At 39.0% G+C, this 20,812-nt stretch overlaps 1 protein-coding gene across 4 annotated transcripts; it reads left to right on the plus strand.

Moving 5' to 3' along the window:
• Positions 1 to 1,937: 1,937 nt before the first annotated feature.
• On the plus strand, positions 1,938 to 20,312 carry LOC133422339 (transcription factor MafG). 4 transcript variants are annotated; one of them, XM_061712301.1, is made up of 4 exons: positions 1,938 to 2,106; positions 6,910 to 6,960; positions 15,356 to 15,428; positions 16,122 to 20,312. In XM_061712301.1, the coding sequence occupies exons 3-4, from the start codon at positions 15,393 to 15,395 to the stop codon at positions 16,572 to 16,574; spliced, it is 489 nt and encodes a 162-aa protein (XP_061568285.1). In that variant the 5' UTR covers positions 1,938 to 2,106; positions 6,910 to 6,960; positions 15,356 to 15,392; the 3' UTR covers positions 16,575 to 20,312. The 4 variants fall into 4 exon arrangements, with proteins under 4 accessions (XP_061568285.1, XP_061568283.1, XP_061568284.1 ...); XM_061712300.1 differs by lacking the exon at positions 1,938 to 2,106 and adding an exon at positions 5,586 to 5,773; XM_061712299.1 differs by lacking the exon at positions 6,910 to 6,960.
• The last annotated feature ends 500 nt before the right edge of the window (positions 20,313 to 20,812 follow it).

Genomic DNA, 20,812 nt, shown 5'->3' on the forward strand with positions numbered 1-20,812 from the left:
ATGTACTCTACTGCCCTTACTTTTTAACAACTTGTGCTTTTAATTATTTGATTTATTTTTATTTATTGTTGGCTTTGTCTCGAACACAACAAAACCCATCACATTAAAAGCATCAAAATATTTAAATTAAATACTTACCTGCTGTACTCTACTGCCCTTACTTTTTAACAACTTGTGCTTTTTATTATTTGATTTATTTTTATTTACTGTTGGCTTTGTCTCGAACACGACAAAACCCATCAAATTAAAAGCATCAAAATATTTAAAAAAAGCAAAACAATTTAACAGTCTCGTCCAAAAATAAAACACAACAGCAAAACAATGTGTTCGAGAGGGAACAGGAGGAAACAGAATGCTGTTTTAGTCCTGTCCCTTCCTCACAATATCATATCATACAGGACTGTCTCAGAAAATTAGAATATTGTGATTTTCTGTAATGCAATTACAAAAACAAAAATGTCATACATTCTGGATTCATTACAAATCAACTGAAATATTGCAAGCCTTTTATTATTTTAATATTGCTGATCATGACTTACAGCTTAAGAAAACTCAAATATCCTATCTAAAAAAATTAGAATATTCTGGGAATCTTAATCTTAAACTGTAAACCATAATCAGCAATATTAAAATAATAAAAGGCTTGCAATATTTCAGTTGATTTGTAATGAATCCAGAATGTATGACATTTTTGTTTTTTTAATTGCATTAAAAAAAAAGAACTTTATCACAATATTCTAATTTTCTGAGACAGTCCTGTATATGCCATATAAAAATTGAGAAGAAGAAAGAAAAGACAAAAAAATAAATACAACACAAACAACCAATAAACAAGATCAAGGCATAATTAAACCGGTCATTTTTACTTATTTTCTTATCATTTTATTTCATTTTATTTGTTATTTACTGTTTAAGTGTGTCTTGCCGCTTTTAATATTGATGTAAATCACTTTGAATTACCTTGTGTTGAATTGTGCTATACAAATGCCTAAGATTACATTACATGTGTTTTATAATTTATCTTAATGAGCCAACTTTAAAAACGTGCAGTATAGTTTAGTTGAGAAACCGTACAGTAAAAACCCAGCAGTTTTGTCTTCACTTCGATCAGGGGCGTCAATTGGGTATGGCAAGGTATGACAGCCGCCACACCTTGGCTTCAAGGGTTAAATGTAAATGTTTGTTTTTTCAAATACATTTATGGAATTACTGTCTCTTTGTATTGATTATTCTATTACTTAATAGAATAACTACAAATGCAAATCAGAACAACATGATCGATTTCACTAGAACTATTATACACTGCAAAAACTCAAAATCTTAACAAGAATATTTGTCTTATTTCTAGTTAAAATTACTAATTTTTAGTCAAAAAAAATCTCATTACATTTAAAACAAGACTCAAAAACAACCATTTTCACCTGTTTCAAGTAGATTTTCACTTAAAATAAGTAGAAAAATCTGCCAGTGGAACAAGATTTTTTTGCTTGTAATGAGAAGATAAATCTTGGACAAGTTATTTTTCTGGTAATGACTCTTGTTTTAAGTGTAATGAGATTTTTTGACTAAAAATGAGACATTTTAACTAGAAATAAGACAAATATTCCTGGTAAGATTTTGAGTTTTTGCAGTGAGCGAGACTGCATTTGAAAAAGTTCCAATTTTCTTGACCACACAGATCAGCTACATAGCAGACTTCTGTGATGAGTATTTGCTGGACGTGTTGATTGATACTCTAGTTAAGTTCTGTGACTCGTAACCTTGCCATACCTTAGCTTCGACTGAATTGACGCCACTGACTTCGATTAAACGTAAACTAACACACGGCAGCTAAAAATAGGCGGTGAGTGTTTTGCTTTTCTTGGGAGAAGACAGGAGAGCTCTCGTGAATGGAGCCACGTGACCAAACACGATGACGTCATGCCTCGGCACAAGAAAGCAAATCAACACGGAGACACGAGCTGCCGTCCGACTGGAGACCCGAATCACACGCTCCTTGTGATGTCTGGACGTCTGCGCCGGGTTGTGAGAAGAGGAGCTCGACGGCTTTAACTCCCGGAAAGCGTGTCCTTTTTTTTTTGTTTTGTTTTTTCTTTTTCAAAGCAGGTGGGTGTGAAGTGGAGCGGGGTCGGTGTTGTGCTGAGTGTGCACGCCTGTGTGACAGCCACTTAGCTCCGTGGCTTATGCTGCGTTCCATTTATCTCGGAAGTCGGAACTCGGAACTGGGAATGACGTCACAGCCGAGTTATCAGCGTTCCAGTTACAAAGTCGGAAAACAAGTTTGTAGTTCGCATATACCACATGAAAAATGTGAAGTACACTATAGCAGCATACATATGCTGAACAATACTTGTATACGACTGATTTAGTGTGACCAAAACTAGAAAAAAGTGCTACGAATTTTTACAGAGCTCTCTTCTACTGTTTACAACCGGGGCAGCCATCTTGGAATGTGAACTCGGGGGTGGTGAAGACTCTCCCACTTTCCCAGTGGGACATCCCACTTCGAGGGGCGTTCCAGTTGAAAAATCCGACTGGGAACTTGGAAATCCCCACTTCCGAGGACAAATGGAACGCGGCATTAGCATCCTTAAGGCTGATTTATGGTCCCGCGTTACACCAGCGCAGAGCCTACGGCGTAGGGTACGCGTACCCTACGCCGTAGGCTCTGCGTCGATTTAACGCGGACCCACAATTCAGCCTTTAGCCTGTCAAGTGAGCGCAGTTTACGCCAGAAAATGTCTTTCAAACTAATATATCCGTCTAACTGGGCTCGGTTTGGACGTGTATCACTCACCATAAGTGTGAGGTTTATTTTGAAGGTTTCCACGTGGTTGCAGGGCTGATGAGTAACCGGTGAGCTGGCAGCTAGGGTTTGATTATTCTCTGTGGAGAAGTCGCTTTTCTTTTTGTTTTGATTTTTTTTCTAGCGTGCCCTGCCTCTCTATTTCCCCAGTTCGGGCCGAGGAGTGTCATTGTGGTCACAGTTGGGTTATTAGGGTTGCCAAGCGTCCCTTGAAAAACGGAATCGTCCCGTATTGAGCTGAAAAGGGACGCACTTTGTCTATGTGAGAGTCAAAAAATAGTCATAAAACGTCAATGGAAAATGGCATTGATTGAGCTGTTGAGTTCATACGTTTCTTTCTGTTTTACTACAACTGTAGCCTACAGTCATGGCCTTTAACAGACTTTCTGTTTGCACTTTTGTTATTGCACTAAAAATGTGCACTATTACAGAATGGATGTTCTGCTTTCTTTCTATTGTTTTATATTAATTCATACAATTTTAAGTTAAGCAGGACAGGTTTCTGTTTAAGAAAGATACCTATTTTATTCAGTTAGTTTTGTTATTTTGTATTAAAGTGAATTGCTGGATAATAATTTGTTTTCCATGTGTTCATGGCATTCAAAAATATGCTTCTAATTCCATTCATTTATACATATTCCATCCAATATGTATAAAGATAAGATCATAAATAATTATAAATCATTGGCATAGCCACATTATGTACATTTCTTGCTAAATTATGGACAGAATTATGTGTGTATTATGTCTATGGAAGGATGTATGTATATGAATGCTTATGTATGCATGTATTTGTAGATGAGTGCACATGTATGTATGTGTATACAGGTATAAATAAGTGCATATATATGTATGTATGTATGTATGCACAGCTATGTATATATAAGGGGGTTTGGTACATGTGGATGAATGTATGCACATCTTTATTTATTTATTTATTTATTTATTTTCTCTCTCACGTAGTTATTTAGTTTTGTTTTTTTCAAATCTTGCACTGTAGTGGTTATATTATGTTAAAAGGGTAGACAAAATAAGCTTTGGCTTCTGTCTACACCTTTTGGTCCTTGATCTACATGGAAAAAAACTTTGTATCGACAAATAACTTTACAACTTGACCAAATAAATATATCAATCAATCATTCAGGTTGGAGTCAAATAGTTAAAAAATCGTTTCACTCACAAAAACAAGGGGCTAAAAAAATTCACCCCGCCAGGAAAGGTGTAGGCAATCGATGAGGTGTCCCTTATTTATTTTTCAGGGAGTTGGCAACCCTGGTTTATTTCATTTCATTTATTCCATTCATGGTATATCTTCTTAACAATGTTGTACAAAATTCCAAGAAGTACACATTATCACCATGAAGAAAAGGAGCAGGAAGAAGAAAACTTATGATACCTGCCCCTCTCTGTAAATACAATTACATTGACTTGCTGAACACCAATGTATCTATACATATATAAACAAGAAAACAAACAAAAATACCACTCACTCTTCTATCTATTTTTTTCTCTTTCTCCTTCTTCTTTTTTGTAGGCACTTATCTTCTCTTTTTTAAACATTTTCTTAAGCTGGTACAAACTTGTGCAACCTCTCAGTTCCTTGCTTTGTCCATGCCATAATTTTACACCTGTAACAGAAATACACCTTTGTTTTATGTTTAGCCTTGCAAAAGTATGTTTGTACGACGGAGTATTAGGGCCAAACCAAGACAAAAAAAAAGGAAATTACGAGAATAAAGTCATAATAATATGAGAATAAAGTTGTAATATTTTGAGAATAAAGTCGTAATATTTTGAGAATAAAGTCGTAATATTACGAGAATAAAGTCATAATATTACGAGAATAAAGTCGTAATATTTTGAGAATAAAGTCGTAATATTACGAGAATAAAGTCGGAATATTTTGAGAATAAAGTTGTAATATTACGAGAATAAAGTCATAATATTACGAGAATAAAGTCATAATATTACGAGAATAAAGTCGTAATATTTTGAGAATAAAGTCGTAATATTAAATATATTATAAATATATAAATATAACTTCACAAGATGCTCAATATTCCTAATTTTAACACAGGGAGAAGAAGCTCTTCCTGTTAAGAGTTCTCATAAATGATATTTTCATAATATTACGACTTTATTCTCATAAATTACGACTTTATTCTCGTAATGTTACGACTTTATTCTCGTTATATTACGACTTTATTCTCGTAATATTACAACTTTATTCTCGTAATATTACGACTTTATTCTCGTAATTTTACGACTTTATTCTCATAATATTACAACTTTATTCTCATAATATTACGACTTTATTCTATTACGACTTTATTCTCGCAACATTATGACTTTATTCTCCTACTTTTACGACTTTATTCTCATAATATTACGACTTTATTCTATTACGACTTTATTCTCGCAACATTATGACTTTATTCCCCTAATTTTACGACTTTATTCTCATTATATTATAACTTTATTCTCGTAATTTCCCATCTTTTTTTGTCTTAGTTTGCCCCTAATACTCCGTCGTATGTTTGAAATCATGTTTAAGGTAATGTTAATAAGATATTAATTAACAAGAGCTGTCATTTGACTATTTACTGCACAGTGAGTGAAAATAACCGAGTCAAATTCCCTGCCTTGGCCAAATAAAGCTGATTGTGATGGTGATAGTAGGCAGGGGGGTTTCCTCACTCCGGTGTTTGTAGGCGGGGAGTTTGTGTGCCAGTTTCTGGAGTGGGAGAGAGCAGCACACACGCGTCGCGGAATGTCACACGCGTGTCCCCCGCGTACAGTAGTCGCTCCTGCGGTCATCAGTGCAAAACCTGCAGTGCTGTTTCTCCTTTTGGTTTGTCAACTCTTCTCGCTGGTCAAACCTGCTGCTTCATCGCTCGTTGTGTTTAAATAAAAAACAGAAAAAAGGGAAGCGGTCGCGAGCCGAGCCAGGGGTTTAAGCGAGATCAGGTTGGTTATTGCAATTTTTTTCCCTCTCAAACATGAACATGATCATTACATTGAAGCTTCATTTTTTTGTCATTACTCCCGAAAATCACATGCATGTCATCGTTTTTTGTTTTGAATTGCTTCACCTGAGGTGGCAGTTTATTATAGCCAGTAGTTAAATTGTAACAATGGCAGGGCTTAATCAAAGCAGCCGTCCTCGTGTTGTGTTGTACCAGCCGAGCAGTTCAGCAACAGTATTGTTTTATTATACGAGACATCAGGCAAGTAGCGACATTTTTATCATGCCGATTCATCACAATAATGCGTTTAGACCGGAATACGCGCCGAAACAGAGCTGGACAAAGGTCCGCCGGCTGGATGAGGGTCGATGTTTATCATCAGGCATCCTTTCATAAGGAGATGGGTCGAAATGGTGCTGATCTCCCGTGCAAGTCAGTCCTCGAGCCATGAGCATCAAGTGATGGCCATCATGTATTTATCAATAGCCTCATCATAATCATTATCATCATCCAGCCGAGAATGTGCTTTTTATTGCAGCGCTGTCATGATGTGCATCAACAAACCGGAGTACATTTAGACTAAGTGCTGCCAACTGAAATGTGAAAGCAATTTAAACAATTGCATGATAAGCAGATATTATGTGAAGATGTATAAAATTGGGTCATGCGTATTTAGTGGTTTAATAAAAAAGATAAAACATCAGATATTATCAGTATTTGAAGTACAGATTTTGACTTCAGGATGCCATATAATTACAAAAGATTTCCTGCTGACAATTTAACACGATGTAACTCTTAATTTCTGTTATTTTGAGCAGGCAGCTGCTCTTGTTTCGCTGTGTTTGACATGATGAAATTTGCTGCCTATTAGAGTATACACTTATAAAGGGCACAGGTAATGAATTATCCATGGAGAGCCTGTGTGCAATTTGAAAAGTCACCTTGGAAACTGTTGGGCGCATACAGCTAGGGCCAAACAGATAGAAGTTGCCCGTTCTTGCTCAGATATCCAACTTATTTCATCATCTCTGCTCATGCAATCAGGGCATTGAAATGTGTTTAGCTGACAGGTCAGCCCTACATCAGAAGCTTGGCTTTGCAATAAAGCGTAATGTCCATCTCTGCCTTTCTCTGCAGGTAACAAGGAAAGATGATGGACCATATAAGCGTCTGATGGGGCTGGTAGAGGTGTGTAGATTGAGAATTGTGGTGATCTGTTCTTAGCTTTATCTCTTCTTTCATCAAGGTAGCAAAGATGAAACGAGACCAAATACCATAGAGGTGAACTTAGTGTGCAATTTGTACCCAGTGGCATTGCTAAGAATGGGCAGGCAGCGAAGGGTGGAAGAGGATATGTGAGGTTGATGAAACATGAGGCAAGACTTTACACTGCTTAGAGTACAGTCTGGCCATCAACACCTCTGTATGGCCAGCGAAGCTGTGCCTTGGGAGTAGTTATGCCTATTCAGGACAATTGATAGCCTCCAGAAAGGAACACAAATGTGGGATTTGTCCACAAAAGTGCTGCTTAAGCTGCACAGGGAAATAGAAAATGCCTTGAAGGAAGGGAGGAAAAAGATCAATATATTTTTTTCCTCCTTTTTGTAATAGGAAGGGAATGTTGGTGATGAAACCTCTTGCAAGTGCGGTGCGGATTATGATTGCTTAGCATTGCGATATGCCCGCTCCACTTCTCAAAGTGATACTTTCATCCAGACAGAGTAGCGGGCGTGTTTGATGAACTTCTTGAGTTAGACATGCCATATTCATTAGCACTCTATGTTTATTCATAATTTAGATAATCCAGTATAAGGCCTAACATGGCTATGGTTTTTGAGGGTTGTACTTTTCAAGTAACCCACTTATATATGTTAAACGTTTTATTGTCTGCGACATCAAACAGACATAAAAAAAAAAAACAGGAGATTTAACCATCTTCGTACTTGTGAAGGAAATAAAGTCAAAATAAATGTATACATTTTTTTAAAGATAAGTGCTTCTGTTGTCAATTAGCTTGGGCATATTAACACTGCCTTTAGTACTCCCATTGATTTAATTAATAGATATTTTTGTTTGTCAGTAAGTTAATTTATTTGCTGTTGTTTTTTTATAACTAAGCTTTCAGTCAAGTGAGAATAAGTGAAGAACTCAGAGCATCTTTTCTCTAAGCAATGTTGGATTGTAGTACAAAAATGATTATTAAGAATTAAAAATATATCTTTATGTATATATTTTAATCATTGCATTTGTTGTTATTTTTTGTACTGTCTTGTGAGTTTGATATCTTATAAGCAAACATCATTCCCTTAACTTGAACATGCCAGTTGCAATGTTATTAATAGAAACGTAGTTTCGGAAATCAGCTCTGCTGACTCAATTTGTTTGAATCAAAGCCCCTCACAGGGGAAAATACCAAAATGACGCATGTTTTCTTGCTTTATTAAATGTATTTATTTTGTTTTAGTTTGTTGATGACTGATTTCTTGCCACACAGGAGTGTTTCAGTTGTAGAGAATCCACCTTTTGCAGTGTTACACATTTTTTATTTCACTTTAAAATGAATTAAAACGTGACAAAGTGTTGTGTTTATTCTGTGGCATGCTGTTAGGTCAATGCAATATTGCATTTAAAATGAATGTTAGAGCTTTACTACAGCTCTTAAGGTATTTTGCCAATGTGTGGGTTGTCTGCAATCCTGACTTCCTCTGCCAGTGTGAGGCTGCCGTATCGAGAGCTGTTCTCTTCCTGGGCAATCAAGTCCTCCAGGCAGATGCTTTAGAAGGCCAGTGAAGTCTCACGTCCTACTGGTTTTACCAACAGAACAGCTCAGAAATAAATATGGGCTCCTGAGCATGGCATACATTCTGTCACTAATTATTAAATTGGTGGGTGGATGCAAAAAGACTCGAGTTACTTTATACTAAATCTAGGCTCTAGGCTTCCCTGGCTGGACATAGCGCATGGAAGGATCACGTTATTCCAGCCTTTGGGTGCCCCAGCTGGCCAGAGGAGGCAGTGTACAGCCCAGGATGGCTGCAGGTTTTTGTGAGGGTTTAGCACACATTAGCTACACAAGGGAACACGGGGAGAACATGCAAACAGAAAGGCCCTTTCGCCAACCCCACCCAGGTTCTGGGTGCTAAGGGCATGAGGAATTAAACACGCCCTCAACACCCACAGCATCCCCAGCGAGAACTGAACCCAGGTCCTTCTAGCAGTGAGGTGGCTGCACTACCAGCTGCACTACCGTGCCCCCCACTTTTGTTCTTTAACAGTATGTTAGTTATTTTTCTTCAGCTATTCTTGCAGCCTTTTTAAACAAATACCGTACCTGTAATTTTGAAGTTGACAACAAATAGTGGAAATGACGTCAAATATCTTTGAAATATTTTCCTTTTAATCAGATAAGAAAGAATAACACCTTTTAAGAAGTGAATTATTAGGGTAATGTCTATTAAATGGAAGAAAGGAAGTAAAGAAGGAAAAGTGTACTTTTATAAAGAGTCTCCTAAAACCCAGCAGTTTTCAAACCAAAATCTGTCCACTAAAAGTTGTTATACTCCAATATTCAAAGAAATGATAAAAAAAACAACCCCAAAAACAATAAGAGATTAAACTTTCAGCTTTTCCTGTAAATTAAAAGGATTATGGTGCATGTAATGCATTGCTTTGTAAACATGTAATTTAGAAAAGCTACTAGCCTTGATTTATTTATAAGTAAAGAGAATAATGAGGTGAATTTTATCAAATTTTATTACACAAAAGATACAACATTTTCAAAATATTGCAGTGGGCAGGAAAATAAATCACTGCTCTTTCAGATGTTCCTTATGTTGTTTTATTTTATCTATTTATTTTTTTATTTATTTTGAGGGGGGGGTGTAACATCACATTATTTTATTTTAATGAACAGCTGGACCTTCTGGTTTTGTAAAACCCACCTAAAAAGTTAAAACATTGTAGTAATTGCTGGCATCTTTCCATTTTTTTTGGAAAAAAGTGATGGGAAAAAAGTATTTCCCATACTTGATGAAACTGCTGAGAGCGGCAGAAAATAGCTTTGGCTGGCTAAATGTGCAGACCAGTACTCTGCCCAAACAAAGATTAACAGTGAGAATACCTTAACAATGTTTTGTCTACTAGAATGAACCATCCTCTACGCTTTAAGATCAGCATGTTTCCTTTGTCCATTCTGCATCGAGACACCTGATGTCTGTTCAGACCCTTTTGCATGCAATTGCTTAATTAAATCTACTCTCAAGTCTTATTCTTGGTAACTTGGACACTCAGTTTTCAGTCCAGTTATTCACCTAGTTGGAAAGAACACGTTAAAGACGTTTAGCAGGTTTTTCCACAACAACATGAAGCAGTAAAAATGCGGGGTTGATAATGAGAAAATACATTATACCCAATGTTGTTAAAGGGAGGCATACATGTAGACCACTGATGATTTTAAAGCAGGACATTCAAAGCAGTATGCCTTGAAAATAAAAACTGCACAACAAATGAAAAGTAAATGAGGAAAAAAAAAACAGGAGTCAAGGTTTGTATTGAAACTGTTAGAAATTGAATTTTTAGCAGAAAAGAGCCTAAAAATAAAACCCAGCTGCAGTGGGATGAAGAGAAGCAATCTTTGAATGATTGGATGAAAATGGTATTCAGAAATGAAATACAAATCGGTTTTGGGCAAGGAGCTAATGTCAGAGTATTTGTTGTTGCATATGAAATGAAGAGTATAAAGCATAAATGGTCACATTTCCACAATTTGATGATTCAGGGTTGTATGTCAGGTAACGCACTAGAAGAGACAGCATTCATTAACTCTACAGTAAAAGCACAGATGCCTGTTGCAGATGCGTATTTGCGATTTTTATTTTATTTTCCCTTTCAATGAATCAAGTGAATGACCCTCTACCAAGGGTGGTTATTGTATTCATTCATTTATTTCCATTTCATTCTTTGCAAGGCTGTATAGCGAAAAAGGACATTTTCAAAGTAAGAGTCAGTAAATCTTTTAATAACACGTTTCCCAGATGTTTTCTAAGAGCTTTTTTCCCCTCAAAGTGATTTTGACTGAAATTTTTGATATCCTCATGATGATGTACTTTTTAAAGTTTAAGGCAGCAAATCACAAACTGCAAATTTAAGTACCACATCAGGTGTATCAATGATTGTCTTGTGCAATTTTTGTTCATTTATACTTTGATAATTGCAAAGTTAAACCATGCAGCATGTGCAGTATGATGTACGGGCTCAGAACTGGTCAAAAGTGCTGGCATAGTAGTTCCCCTCCAGTACAAGCGTATCACATTCCCTCTGAAAGCTGCTGAATGATCTCTGCTCTTTTTGTCACTCTTATTTCACGCTCTGAATACTTGGTAGTTAATAGCTTCCCTCCCCTCTTCCCATCACACCTTTCTCTTAGACTGGCACACTATTTTCTCCAGCCACAAGTTTACACTGCTCATTCCGTATCTCCTCCAGAGCCATCAAAGGAGTCAGATTTTTAATTTGCAGTTAAACGGCGCCCGACACATGCAGCTTGGTTGAACTTAGCTGACAGGAGAAAGGATTAGATCTGAATTACCGGGAGATCTTTTCAAACTTGAATTGGAGGGGAGAGACGGAGAGTAGTGGCTCTGATCAGGCATGAATGGCTGATGGCATATACGATGGAAATGTTTGCTGATTGCATTAACCATCTCAACCCTGAGAGCACAAGTAGACAGGATGACAAATAGGCATAAGTAGACATTTATAAGCCAGACCAAGAGAAATTGCTGGCATTTCTTTTGTTTCTTGGACCTTCTGTCATTTTATATTTAGTGGAAAGCATCAGAGGCTACAAGTCTTTGGGGTCTTCATAGCTGACTACTTCTCTTCATTTAATTATCTAAGATGTTTTTCAAAGACAGATTAAATTGGTGCTAAATATTCCATCTCGTAAGGCCTCATTTGCATTTGGACCACACATATTCTGTGCTTTTTTTTGTTCTTAAATTGATCAAATGAGTAGGAGTCACAGTGCATGGGCTGTGACTCCTGCATTCATGCATTCATGAGCTGTATTAGGTGATGTTCAGCCTGTCGTTTCCCTGAGCTCAATTGCCGTTGCTGTTGCTGAATGCTGCATGTGTTTTTCCTGAAAATAGTTTTTCATCAGCATGCACCTCCACTGTCTAGTTTTATTCACTTCATTAGCACGCTGCCTGAGCCAAGGGCTCGGAAGCTTCCTTTCAAGAATTGATAATGACAATTTATATTTATATGTGCTTGCATGTTTTAAGTAATCAGTCTCTCTATGGATCTCTGTGGATATGTTGTATGTGATTAGTTAGGCGAAAATGCAATCCACTGCCCCGTCTCAGCAAAGCCTGTATCCCGTTAGTCCTCTCTCAGTCATGTTTAGTATTCAGAGGGCAGGCACTGTTGTAATCTGGATTCCAAGGCAGGTTGCTGGGGTTTTTGTTTGCTCTTATGGCCCTGATAATCTTGTTACACTACTGTCAAGTGGAGCTGGCCCTCCCTGCAGCCCTGAACCACCATGCATGCCACCTCCGGTACCAGAAATGCACCCACTCCCCCCCTTATCCCGCCCCCCCAATAGCCTACCGCCATTTTGAGACAGTTGTTGATGGAAGAGCCTTGGATGTATCCTTGAAGAATCACCTCTTGAGCATCTTTATTCAGCCTCCCACCCCCACCCTGGGCAGTAAACGACAGTGATAAATATTCATCAGAGGGACACAGTACGTGGAAGCCTGAGCCTCAGTTCCCCTTCAGCAAAGAGTCCCTTAGCTAATGGTGTCCATCCTTGGCACCCCCCCCAGAGAACTCCTGTGGAGGGGATGAGATCATGAAAGCATGCAACAAGCCCGATCAAGGCTGGACCCATCATGTCATAGCAGCAGAAATCTCACCAGTTTCTCTCTGTAGAGACACACCAACAAAGACGGCTTCTGTTGGTTGTCCAGCGTGCTCTTGTTGTGTTAGTCCAACTTTGTAACTTCCTAATTGGCACCTTTTAGTTTTGGTCCTTGCTGAGATCAGTGTTTCTTTTTTTTTTTTTTTTCAAACCTGCTCTACTCAAACTCTTCCAAAACTGTCTACTGTGCATTTTACACAAGGCTGTTTCATTTCTTTTTATCATTTTATCCCACCCTCTGTTTCCCTCCTCTCTCTTTCTCTGTCTTTCACCATTCCCTTTCTCTGGGTGACCAAACTCAGCATTTTCTATTTCCTGTGGGTGTGATGTCTCTCCTCCACAAGCAATCAGCTCTGATTTGTCAGCGTTCTTCTAGGCGATTCATAAAAATTCAGCAAGCACCTACAAAAGGCATCTGTGTCCCCGCACTTGCGCCCCCCTCCCGCCGCTCAAAGCTGCAGCTTTCACCTTCTGCTCTTTTTGGCTAGACATTGGCAAAAAAAAAAAAAAAAGGAGGCCTAAAATTATTAATGGAAGGTAATCTACACCAGGAGTAGTGCTTTTGTGCAAAGTGTCAAGTGGAAAGCCATCCTGTCACAGTGAAATCCTTGGCTGCATCACCTCTGGCATTTCCTTGTCATTTCTTGCAGGAAATTATAGGTGTGTTTTCCCTCTCCTTTGCCTCTCTATTTGTGTGCATGTCTCTTTGTGTCTGTGAGGTATGACATGCCCAGTAGTGGAAGGGAGCAGCTGTGCATTGGACCTTGTCTGTGTTGTTCTGCCATGCCCTGTCATTGGTAGCCGTCTGTTGGCAGCAGCCTGTGCTGGAGGCTCGCAGCCTGGGTGCAATCTTTCCTCACTGTCATATGGTAAGCTTTCAAAATGCCAAACCATGCCTACTATGTTACTCTGCACAGCTGTGTGACAGAGCTCGCCTCCGCAACCTACAATATATGCAGTGTCTCTGTCTGGTCAAGATTCTAACTGCTTTTTAAATGGTGTTGGGTCTTGGTCATTGAGGGGAAAATAGTAGGCTTAATATGAAGTGTGTAAGATGCAGCCCTTTTTTTCCTGCTCTCATCACAGTAGCTATTAGTGTACTACTTTCCTGTCTATTTATCCATTATCTCTGCATCATCAGGCAGACCATTATCCCTTTGTTTTGCATCTGTGGTTCAAATTCTTACTGGAAATGAGTCACCATGAAGGCCTGTGAGAGCTAGGTGTTACTATCAGATGGCTATTCATAGCCATCAGAGATGGAAACTATCAGATTTAAAAGGTCCTCTGTAGAATGTTAAAGGCTGTTGATAGAGGCACCTGCGGTGTGGAGAAACATTGCTGTTTTATTAGGAACCGGAGGACTTTTTAAAGTAAAAGCATCAAGGATTCCAGTCACAAGCTGACCTCATGTTATGTCCCCAAGCCTGTATGATAGTGTTGTATTCAGGTCATTTTTAACAAGCGTCTGTCTCTCCCTGTTTGGCTCAGGTGACTGGTCCACCTGTAGCACCCTGTTGTTGCCATGGAAATATCCTGGCCATCTTAGTGCACTCCTGAGCTACGACTCATCTTTTTTTTTTTTTTTTTTTTTCTTCCCTCACTGAGCTTCTCTGCAAACATCATACATGACTGGCTTTATGTGGATGTAGGCTATAAATGCAAGCACAGACAGACAGTGGGTCTCCTGTAGGATTTGGGGAGGTGTCAGGGTGGGAAAAATGCTGTTGTTTCTTGTATTCATGTTAAGAAGTTTCCATTGTACATTTGTCTATGTGCTCAGTAGTAACACACACCGGTGGTTGTTTAAATCAGCTTACTGAGGCAAAGTGCTGGCTGGGCTGGCCGTGGTGGGTGCCTGCGTCGCTGACGCAGCATTTACTGTGTGTGGTGTAAAGCACCCAGGGCCACAACTGTGTGTGTGCACATGCACTTATCCTGTGACAGAGCTCACACAGAGGGAATGCACCTGACCTTCTGTCTGTCTTAACACCAGTAGGTTGGATTTCTGGCCCGCGCTGCTTCTCTTGGTGTCCCCTCAGTATTGACATGAATCAACTGCAGTCCAGCTCGGTCATTCTGCACGGTCAGGCTCTGCAGTACAGTCTATCCCCCTTTTTTATTGATTGAAGCTATTATAACTGAGCACAGGCCGAGACAGGTGGGACTGTTTAAACCCTGAAGATGTACAATAGAAAGACTGCCAGCCAATGAAACGGTATCCTCACTGCAATGCTGTTTGAACACAGGGGAGGATTCAAGAGGGAGAGTTTGGATGTACTTCTCACTAAAATGTTACGTCTTTGTTTATATCAGAATCAGAATCATGTTTATTTGGCCAAGGGAATTTGACTCACTGTGCAGTAAATATATATTATATTCAACGTGAATCAGGGTAAAAGCAGAAGTTTAAACGAAGGGTTGTTTTTGACAGTTTCAGTGAGAGCACTTGCACCACTTGTTTAAAAACTTGGTATCACTTAGAAAGAAGTGAGAAGTCCTTGACCTACTTTGTATTTTTGGGACTTATTCCTGCTGTAGCGTCTTTTCCAGAAATAAACCCTTTTTGTAGTTCATTGTTACGCTTCTTCTAACATAGGTGCTAAGCTTTCTGACATTATTCTCTGATGTATTGATGATGACTCGTCTTTTTCACAGAACAACCAGCAGTACAGGTGAACACTGCTCTTGTGGCATGACGACCACAAACAAGGGAAACAAGGCCTTAAAGGTAAGAACCACAAGTGGAGCTGGCTATAACGTCAACATAGGGCTGGGCGATATGGACCAAAAGTCATATCTCGATATTTTCTAGCTGAATGGCGATACTCGATATATATCTCTTTTAGCATCTCTGTTAGCTTCATTTTTTTCAGTCAGTTTTATACAAAGCCTCGTGCCAAATGTTACACAGGTACCTTTATTAACAGAGGTCTGCACAATATCAAAATGTATAAAACAAATGAAATAAAAATAAACTGCCTGCATATATAGAATAAAAATGCTTCTTGAATAAAATAAAACAAATATCCCTTTCCTGCATAACAATTAAATTAAAATACACTGTACAATTAATACAATGTAGACAGTAACAGGCAGACTTTTCAACTGAGGTTGATAGTTGTGCAAATAACAAAGCATTTGTGAAAATCTCAAATAAAACATTCAAGTCAATTTGTCACAAAATAAGCTATATCAAAATTTTAAAAAAATATAGTTTATATCGATTTTAAAAAAAACCCTTTTTTTTTTTTTTTTTTTTAAATCGATATAAACGATATTGTCTAGTACCATATCGCGTTTGAAAATATATCGATATATATTAAAATCTCGATATATCGCCCAGCCCTACGTCAACAACAGTCCTAATTTTAACATGCTAATGCTCCTATAGAGACCAACGCTGCCTAAACTTTGTCTGCAGGTGAAGCGGGAGCCTGGAGAAAATGGCACCAGCCTGACAGACGACGAGCTGGTGACCATGTCGGTGCGAGAGCTCAACCAGCATTTACGGGGGTTGACGAAGGAAGAAATCCTGCAGCTGAAGCAGCGGCGGCGCACCCTGAAGAACCGAGGATACGCAGCCAGCTGTCGGGTGAAGCGCGTCACCCAGAAGGAGGAGCTGGAAAAGCAAAAGGCTCAGCTGCAGCAGGAAGTGGACAAGCTGGCCACGGAGAACGCCAGCATGAAGGTGGAGCTCGATGCGCTGCGTTCAAAGTACGAGGCCCTCCAAAGTTTCGCCAGGACTGTGGCCCGCAACCCCGTCACTTCAGCAAGGGGACCTATGGCCTCTGTGATCGGGCCCCTCATCCCTGGTAAAGTAGCTGCCACCAGCGTTATAACCATCGTCAAATCCAAAACGGAGGCTAGGTCGTAGTAGCAGAACGGACAGGACGAAGAGTTTCAAGACTTAACCAGTCAGTGCATTGTAACAAGTTCTCTGTTTTCCTCTGCAGCGAACACTAATATGCTTCCCAAACCACATTCAACAGTTTGACGCAGCAGTAGGGTGAAAAGAAAAAAAAATCTCGTTTTTTAAATTTAGACTGTTACTTTTAGCTGATTGTGAGAATATGGTTTACATAATGTTTTTGTTTACCTTAAGACTAAACTCTTAAATCTTTTGTTTCCGTCCGAATTGGCATTTTTAAATGTCAGAGTCAATAATAATATATTGTAGATGTTCTTAAATACCAATTCCACAAACAGAGAGTGGAGAACGGGCCCAGTCCCATCTAACTGCTTGTGAATCCCGTTGCTTGTTATTCTGCACTGACTTTCAATAAGGACAATGGACCCATAGTCACACTCTTGGTCTTAAAGCTACAGAAGTCTTCAAAAGAACCAGACTAACTCAAAAACCAGTACTTTAATGGGAATTGTTACCTTTTTCTTTCTTTTTTTTGTCTCTTTTTCTGTCAAGAAGATTATAGGTATGAAGTAATGATCCTATAAACCTAGTATTCATTTTTGTTTTCTGCATCCGTGTCGGGCTTCAGTGAAGCTGTCATTGAAGCGCATGCAACATCCAGCTTCTCTAGTTGGAAAGATGGTTAGACTGAGCTCTCGGAGACAAGAGTTCATGACAGGTAGATGCAATAATATATGTATGCACTGACAAAACAAAGAGAACTTCCGTATTTATTGTTTAGTGAGAAATGATGAACGGTTCTGGGAAACATTAGTCCCGAGCTGAGTGCCATTCCAATACGCCAGGATTCCTCTACAACATCTCAAAAGCTGAATGTTATCACAGGAATGTCCTCATGTTTTGTGGGGACGCTGAAAACCACAAGCATTTTGAAACATCACTTTCGCTCATAGAGGATATATAAAATGTTTTGTCATTACTTTGTAATTGCTTGTTAACGCTGTCGGATATTTCAAAAAGAAAGTCTTTACACAATCTTTAATGTTTAAATTGTTAAGGTGTTTAAAAAAAAAACTTTGTCTACATTGACTTCTTTGTTTTTATTACTAGGTAGATTCATTCTTTATAGAAACCCCCTTCCCCAAAACAAAAAAAAAATTCCTGTGACATCTTTTTTGCAATTGTACCGAAAGTGGCTTACTATTGAAGTCTGATAGCTTTTTCTAGTGACTAGGCGCGTACAGTGGGGTAGCGCGTGATGTGACGTGTAAGTGACAAGTTGGCAGTGTCGTTCACTGTATAGATGTCAATGCTGTGCTATTTAAAACAAATCTGTAAAGCTAAACTAGATGGTGTTAACAAGGTCAGTTGTCTTTGTGCGTATTGGCATCTGTGATATCCTCCGCTTCCTCGTCGTTAGTTCCAAATCATATCCTCATTAAGAGTTTACCACACTGAGCAGCGTAAGGCAGAAATTGTTAAACTGACATCTGCGAACAGTAAGTCTAAAGACTCTTAAAGCTTAAAGTGACAGTGAATAATGGTTGCACCTGATGGATGCCTTTTAAATACACCCTCTGTAACCTGAAACTAAATTACTTCATTATTGAGAAGATTTCATTATCTTTCCAGCCACTTAACTCGATTTGAATTAGATTGCAGGCCTACGTAATGAAACAACACTTCTCCAAACAAACTGTTTTTTGGGTTGTTTTTTTAAGACTATAACTAAAAGATTGCACGATTTAACACGTAGGTTAATCACCCCCAAAAAATAGCATCACTCCTCCTCGTTTTAAAAGCAGTAATGTTTGGCTGAGGGTTTGTACGTATGCACTAAGCTCCTGCTTGTTTTGCTCAGGACAAAACGGGCCACAGAACTGAATAAACCGTTACACGTGAGAAGACAAGAGGCAGGGATGGCAGCTCTTTTTCTTCTTTTTTCTTATCTTGTTTTCCTTTGATATTAAGCAGTCATAAAGGGCTTGAATCCACACTCAGAAAGAGACACAGCGGACCATGTAGATTTACAATCCAGAACAGCTGCCAGCAGCGCGTCCCCTGTGCCAGCCGTCGCATCGCTCCTCCGGTCCTCTAAAAGGAGTTTAACACAGAAGCAGTCCTGCACCTCAAGGTGAAAGCAGTTGTGTAATGACATTAACAGATTGCACTTCATCCAGGTCTCACTCCCCCCGCTTGTCATAGCGTCTTGTTGTGTCGGCGAGGTGTTCATCTCTAGTCTCCCTCAAAAACTCCACGCCAGAGAGATGCAGGCGAGCAAACCCATCCTGTCATTCCCGTCAACGTGCTCGGCTATCCGCTTTGACTGGCTAACTGTGGGAAAATGTACACGTGACTCTTGACATAGCCCAGTTTTGATGTTGGCGTCCTTATTGCTGTGGCAGTCTTGTGGAGTGAATCTTGTTCGTGTCAAGTGTCTTTAAGGTGATTGAGTGGCACTGTTGACCGATTCTTTGAGCCTCCTCTTTCTCACACACTCACTCGTGTTATAGTATGTAGCTGCAGTACGTATTAATGAACCTAGTGAAAAAAAGTGACCCTTAATATGCAACTCAGTGGAAAAGGTGCGAGAGAGTAGACGTAAGACGAATCAAATATTGTCAAAGTTGCTGCAGTCTGTTATTTGATCGTTCTTGCTGTTTTGTTGTTTTTGTTTTTCCCTCCCGTCAGATTTCACATCTCTGAGTGGGGGGAGCATTTGGCCCTTGTTTACTTGCATCATAAAGTTTAATATAAAGGAACCAGGAAGAAGCATCTGCACTCAAGCCTTACTCAGTTTCTCTTGTCTGGAATCAGCTAAATTACAGATCCATAAATTGAAAGTGGATACAATGACTGAAAGATGAAGATATCTGCGCACTAAGTGAAGCAGATGCTGCGACGGATTCTGCCACAAGGGCCTCTTGCAATATCCTTTGCTTTCTTTTGTACGTGTGTGTGTGTGTGTGTGTGTGTGTGTGTGTGTGTGTGTGTGTGTGTGTGTGTGTGTGTGTGTGTGTGTGTGTGTGTGTGTGTGTGTGTGTGTGTGTGTGTGTGTGTGTGTGTGTGTGTGTGTGTGTGTGTGTGTGTGTGTGTGTGTGTGTGTGTGCGTGTGTGTGTGTGTGTTCATCTGCGAGTGTTGTTCCTCAGCTGCTACACTAGTCATTAGTGTTTGTTGTTTGCCGTAGCATTTTCGTTCTCATTATTTGTTGTTTTGTATTTGAAAATAATCTTAACACTGTAATTTGTTCAGTAGATAAGATTTTCAGTTGGTCAAAGCTTCTTTTTCTTTTCTTTTTTTTGTGTAAACAACCAAATAGTTAGAGAGGATAAATAACAGCACCTGTGTGGCAGTTGTATTTAATAGCTCTCCAGACATTGGCCTTTTTTTCTGTGGAATTAGGCTTTGCAAATGGACTGTGTTTCCTTTTACTCTATGGAGTTGGGTCTGTGTTTCAAAGGTATATAAATCTGACTAAAGCGAGTAATACAAAGTTAATAACCTGTTTTGTTATTTTTCTGTATGGGTTGTAATAAAATATTGCAGTACTTTGTATGAAAACAGACAATAGTGAATTGTAACTATTTATAAATTAAATTATTGTAATTTTTGCAATCTGTAGATAAGTACTATGTATTCATATACAGTAACAACTGTGGATTTAAATGTGATTCTCTGAGGTGTCTAAGTTATTGATGTATATACTGTATGTTTGTTGATACAGCTTACTTTATTTTCTATAAGACCAATAAAATGTTTTGGAAAATGATTTTAAGCAGCACTGCTGTGATTTGAGTTTTTAAATACCGCTCGAAATTAGGTTTTGTCATTTTTCTGTGGCGTCATTGACCCAGTTTGATACTTTTAAAAATAAACTGGCGGGGAAGGCTTTTTTGCCGTCCATGGTGGATTTTAGAAGACAGCGATCATTTAGATGGCACAATTTCTTTTTCTGTGATCCAAAAAAAGCTGTTGGGCGACCCACTTCGGCTAACCTCAGTGGGCATATTTTTGGCCCGACACGAGTAAAACATTAGAGTCATGAAGGATGTCTAGGTGTGCTTGTCCTAGATTAGGAGAAGTAGTGAGTTAGTCATCCCTGCTCCCTGTGGAGCTGCCAGCAGCCCCCACCCCACCCCCTGCTCAGTGCTCCTCATCAAACATCAGCCTCCTCAGCACTGTTTCAATCCCAGCACATTCCAAACGCCCCTCAAGAGAGAACTTGCACTGACAAAGACACAGA

The sequence above is a fragment of the Cololabis saira genome, chromosome 21 (assembly GCF_033807715.1).
Source record: "Cololabis saira isolate AMF1-May2022 chromosome 21, fColSai1.1, whole genome shotgun sequence".
Lineage (NCBI taxonomy): Eukaryota > Metazoa > Chordata > Actinopteri > Beloniformes > Belonidae > Cololabis > Cololabis saira.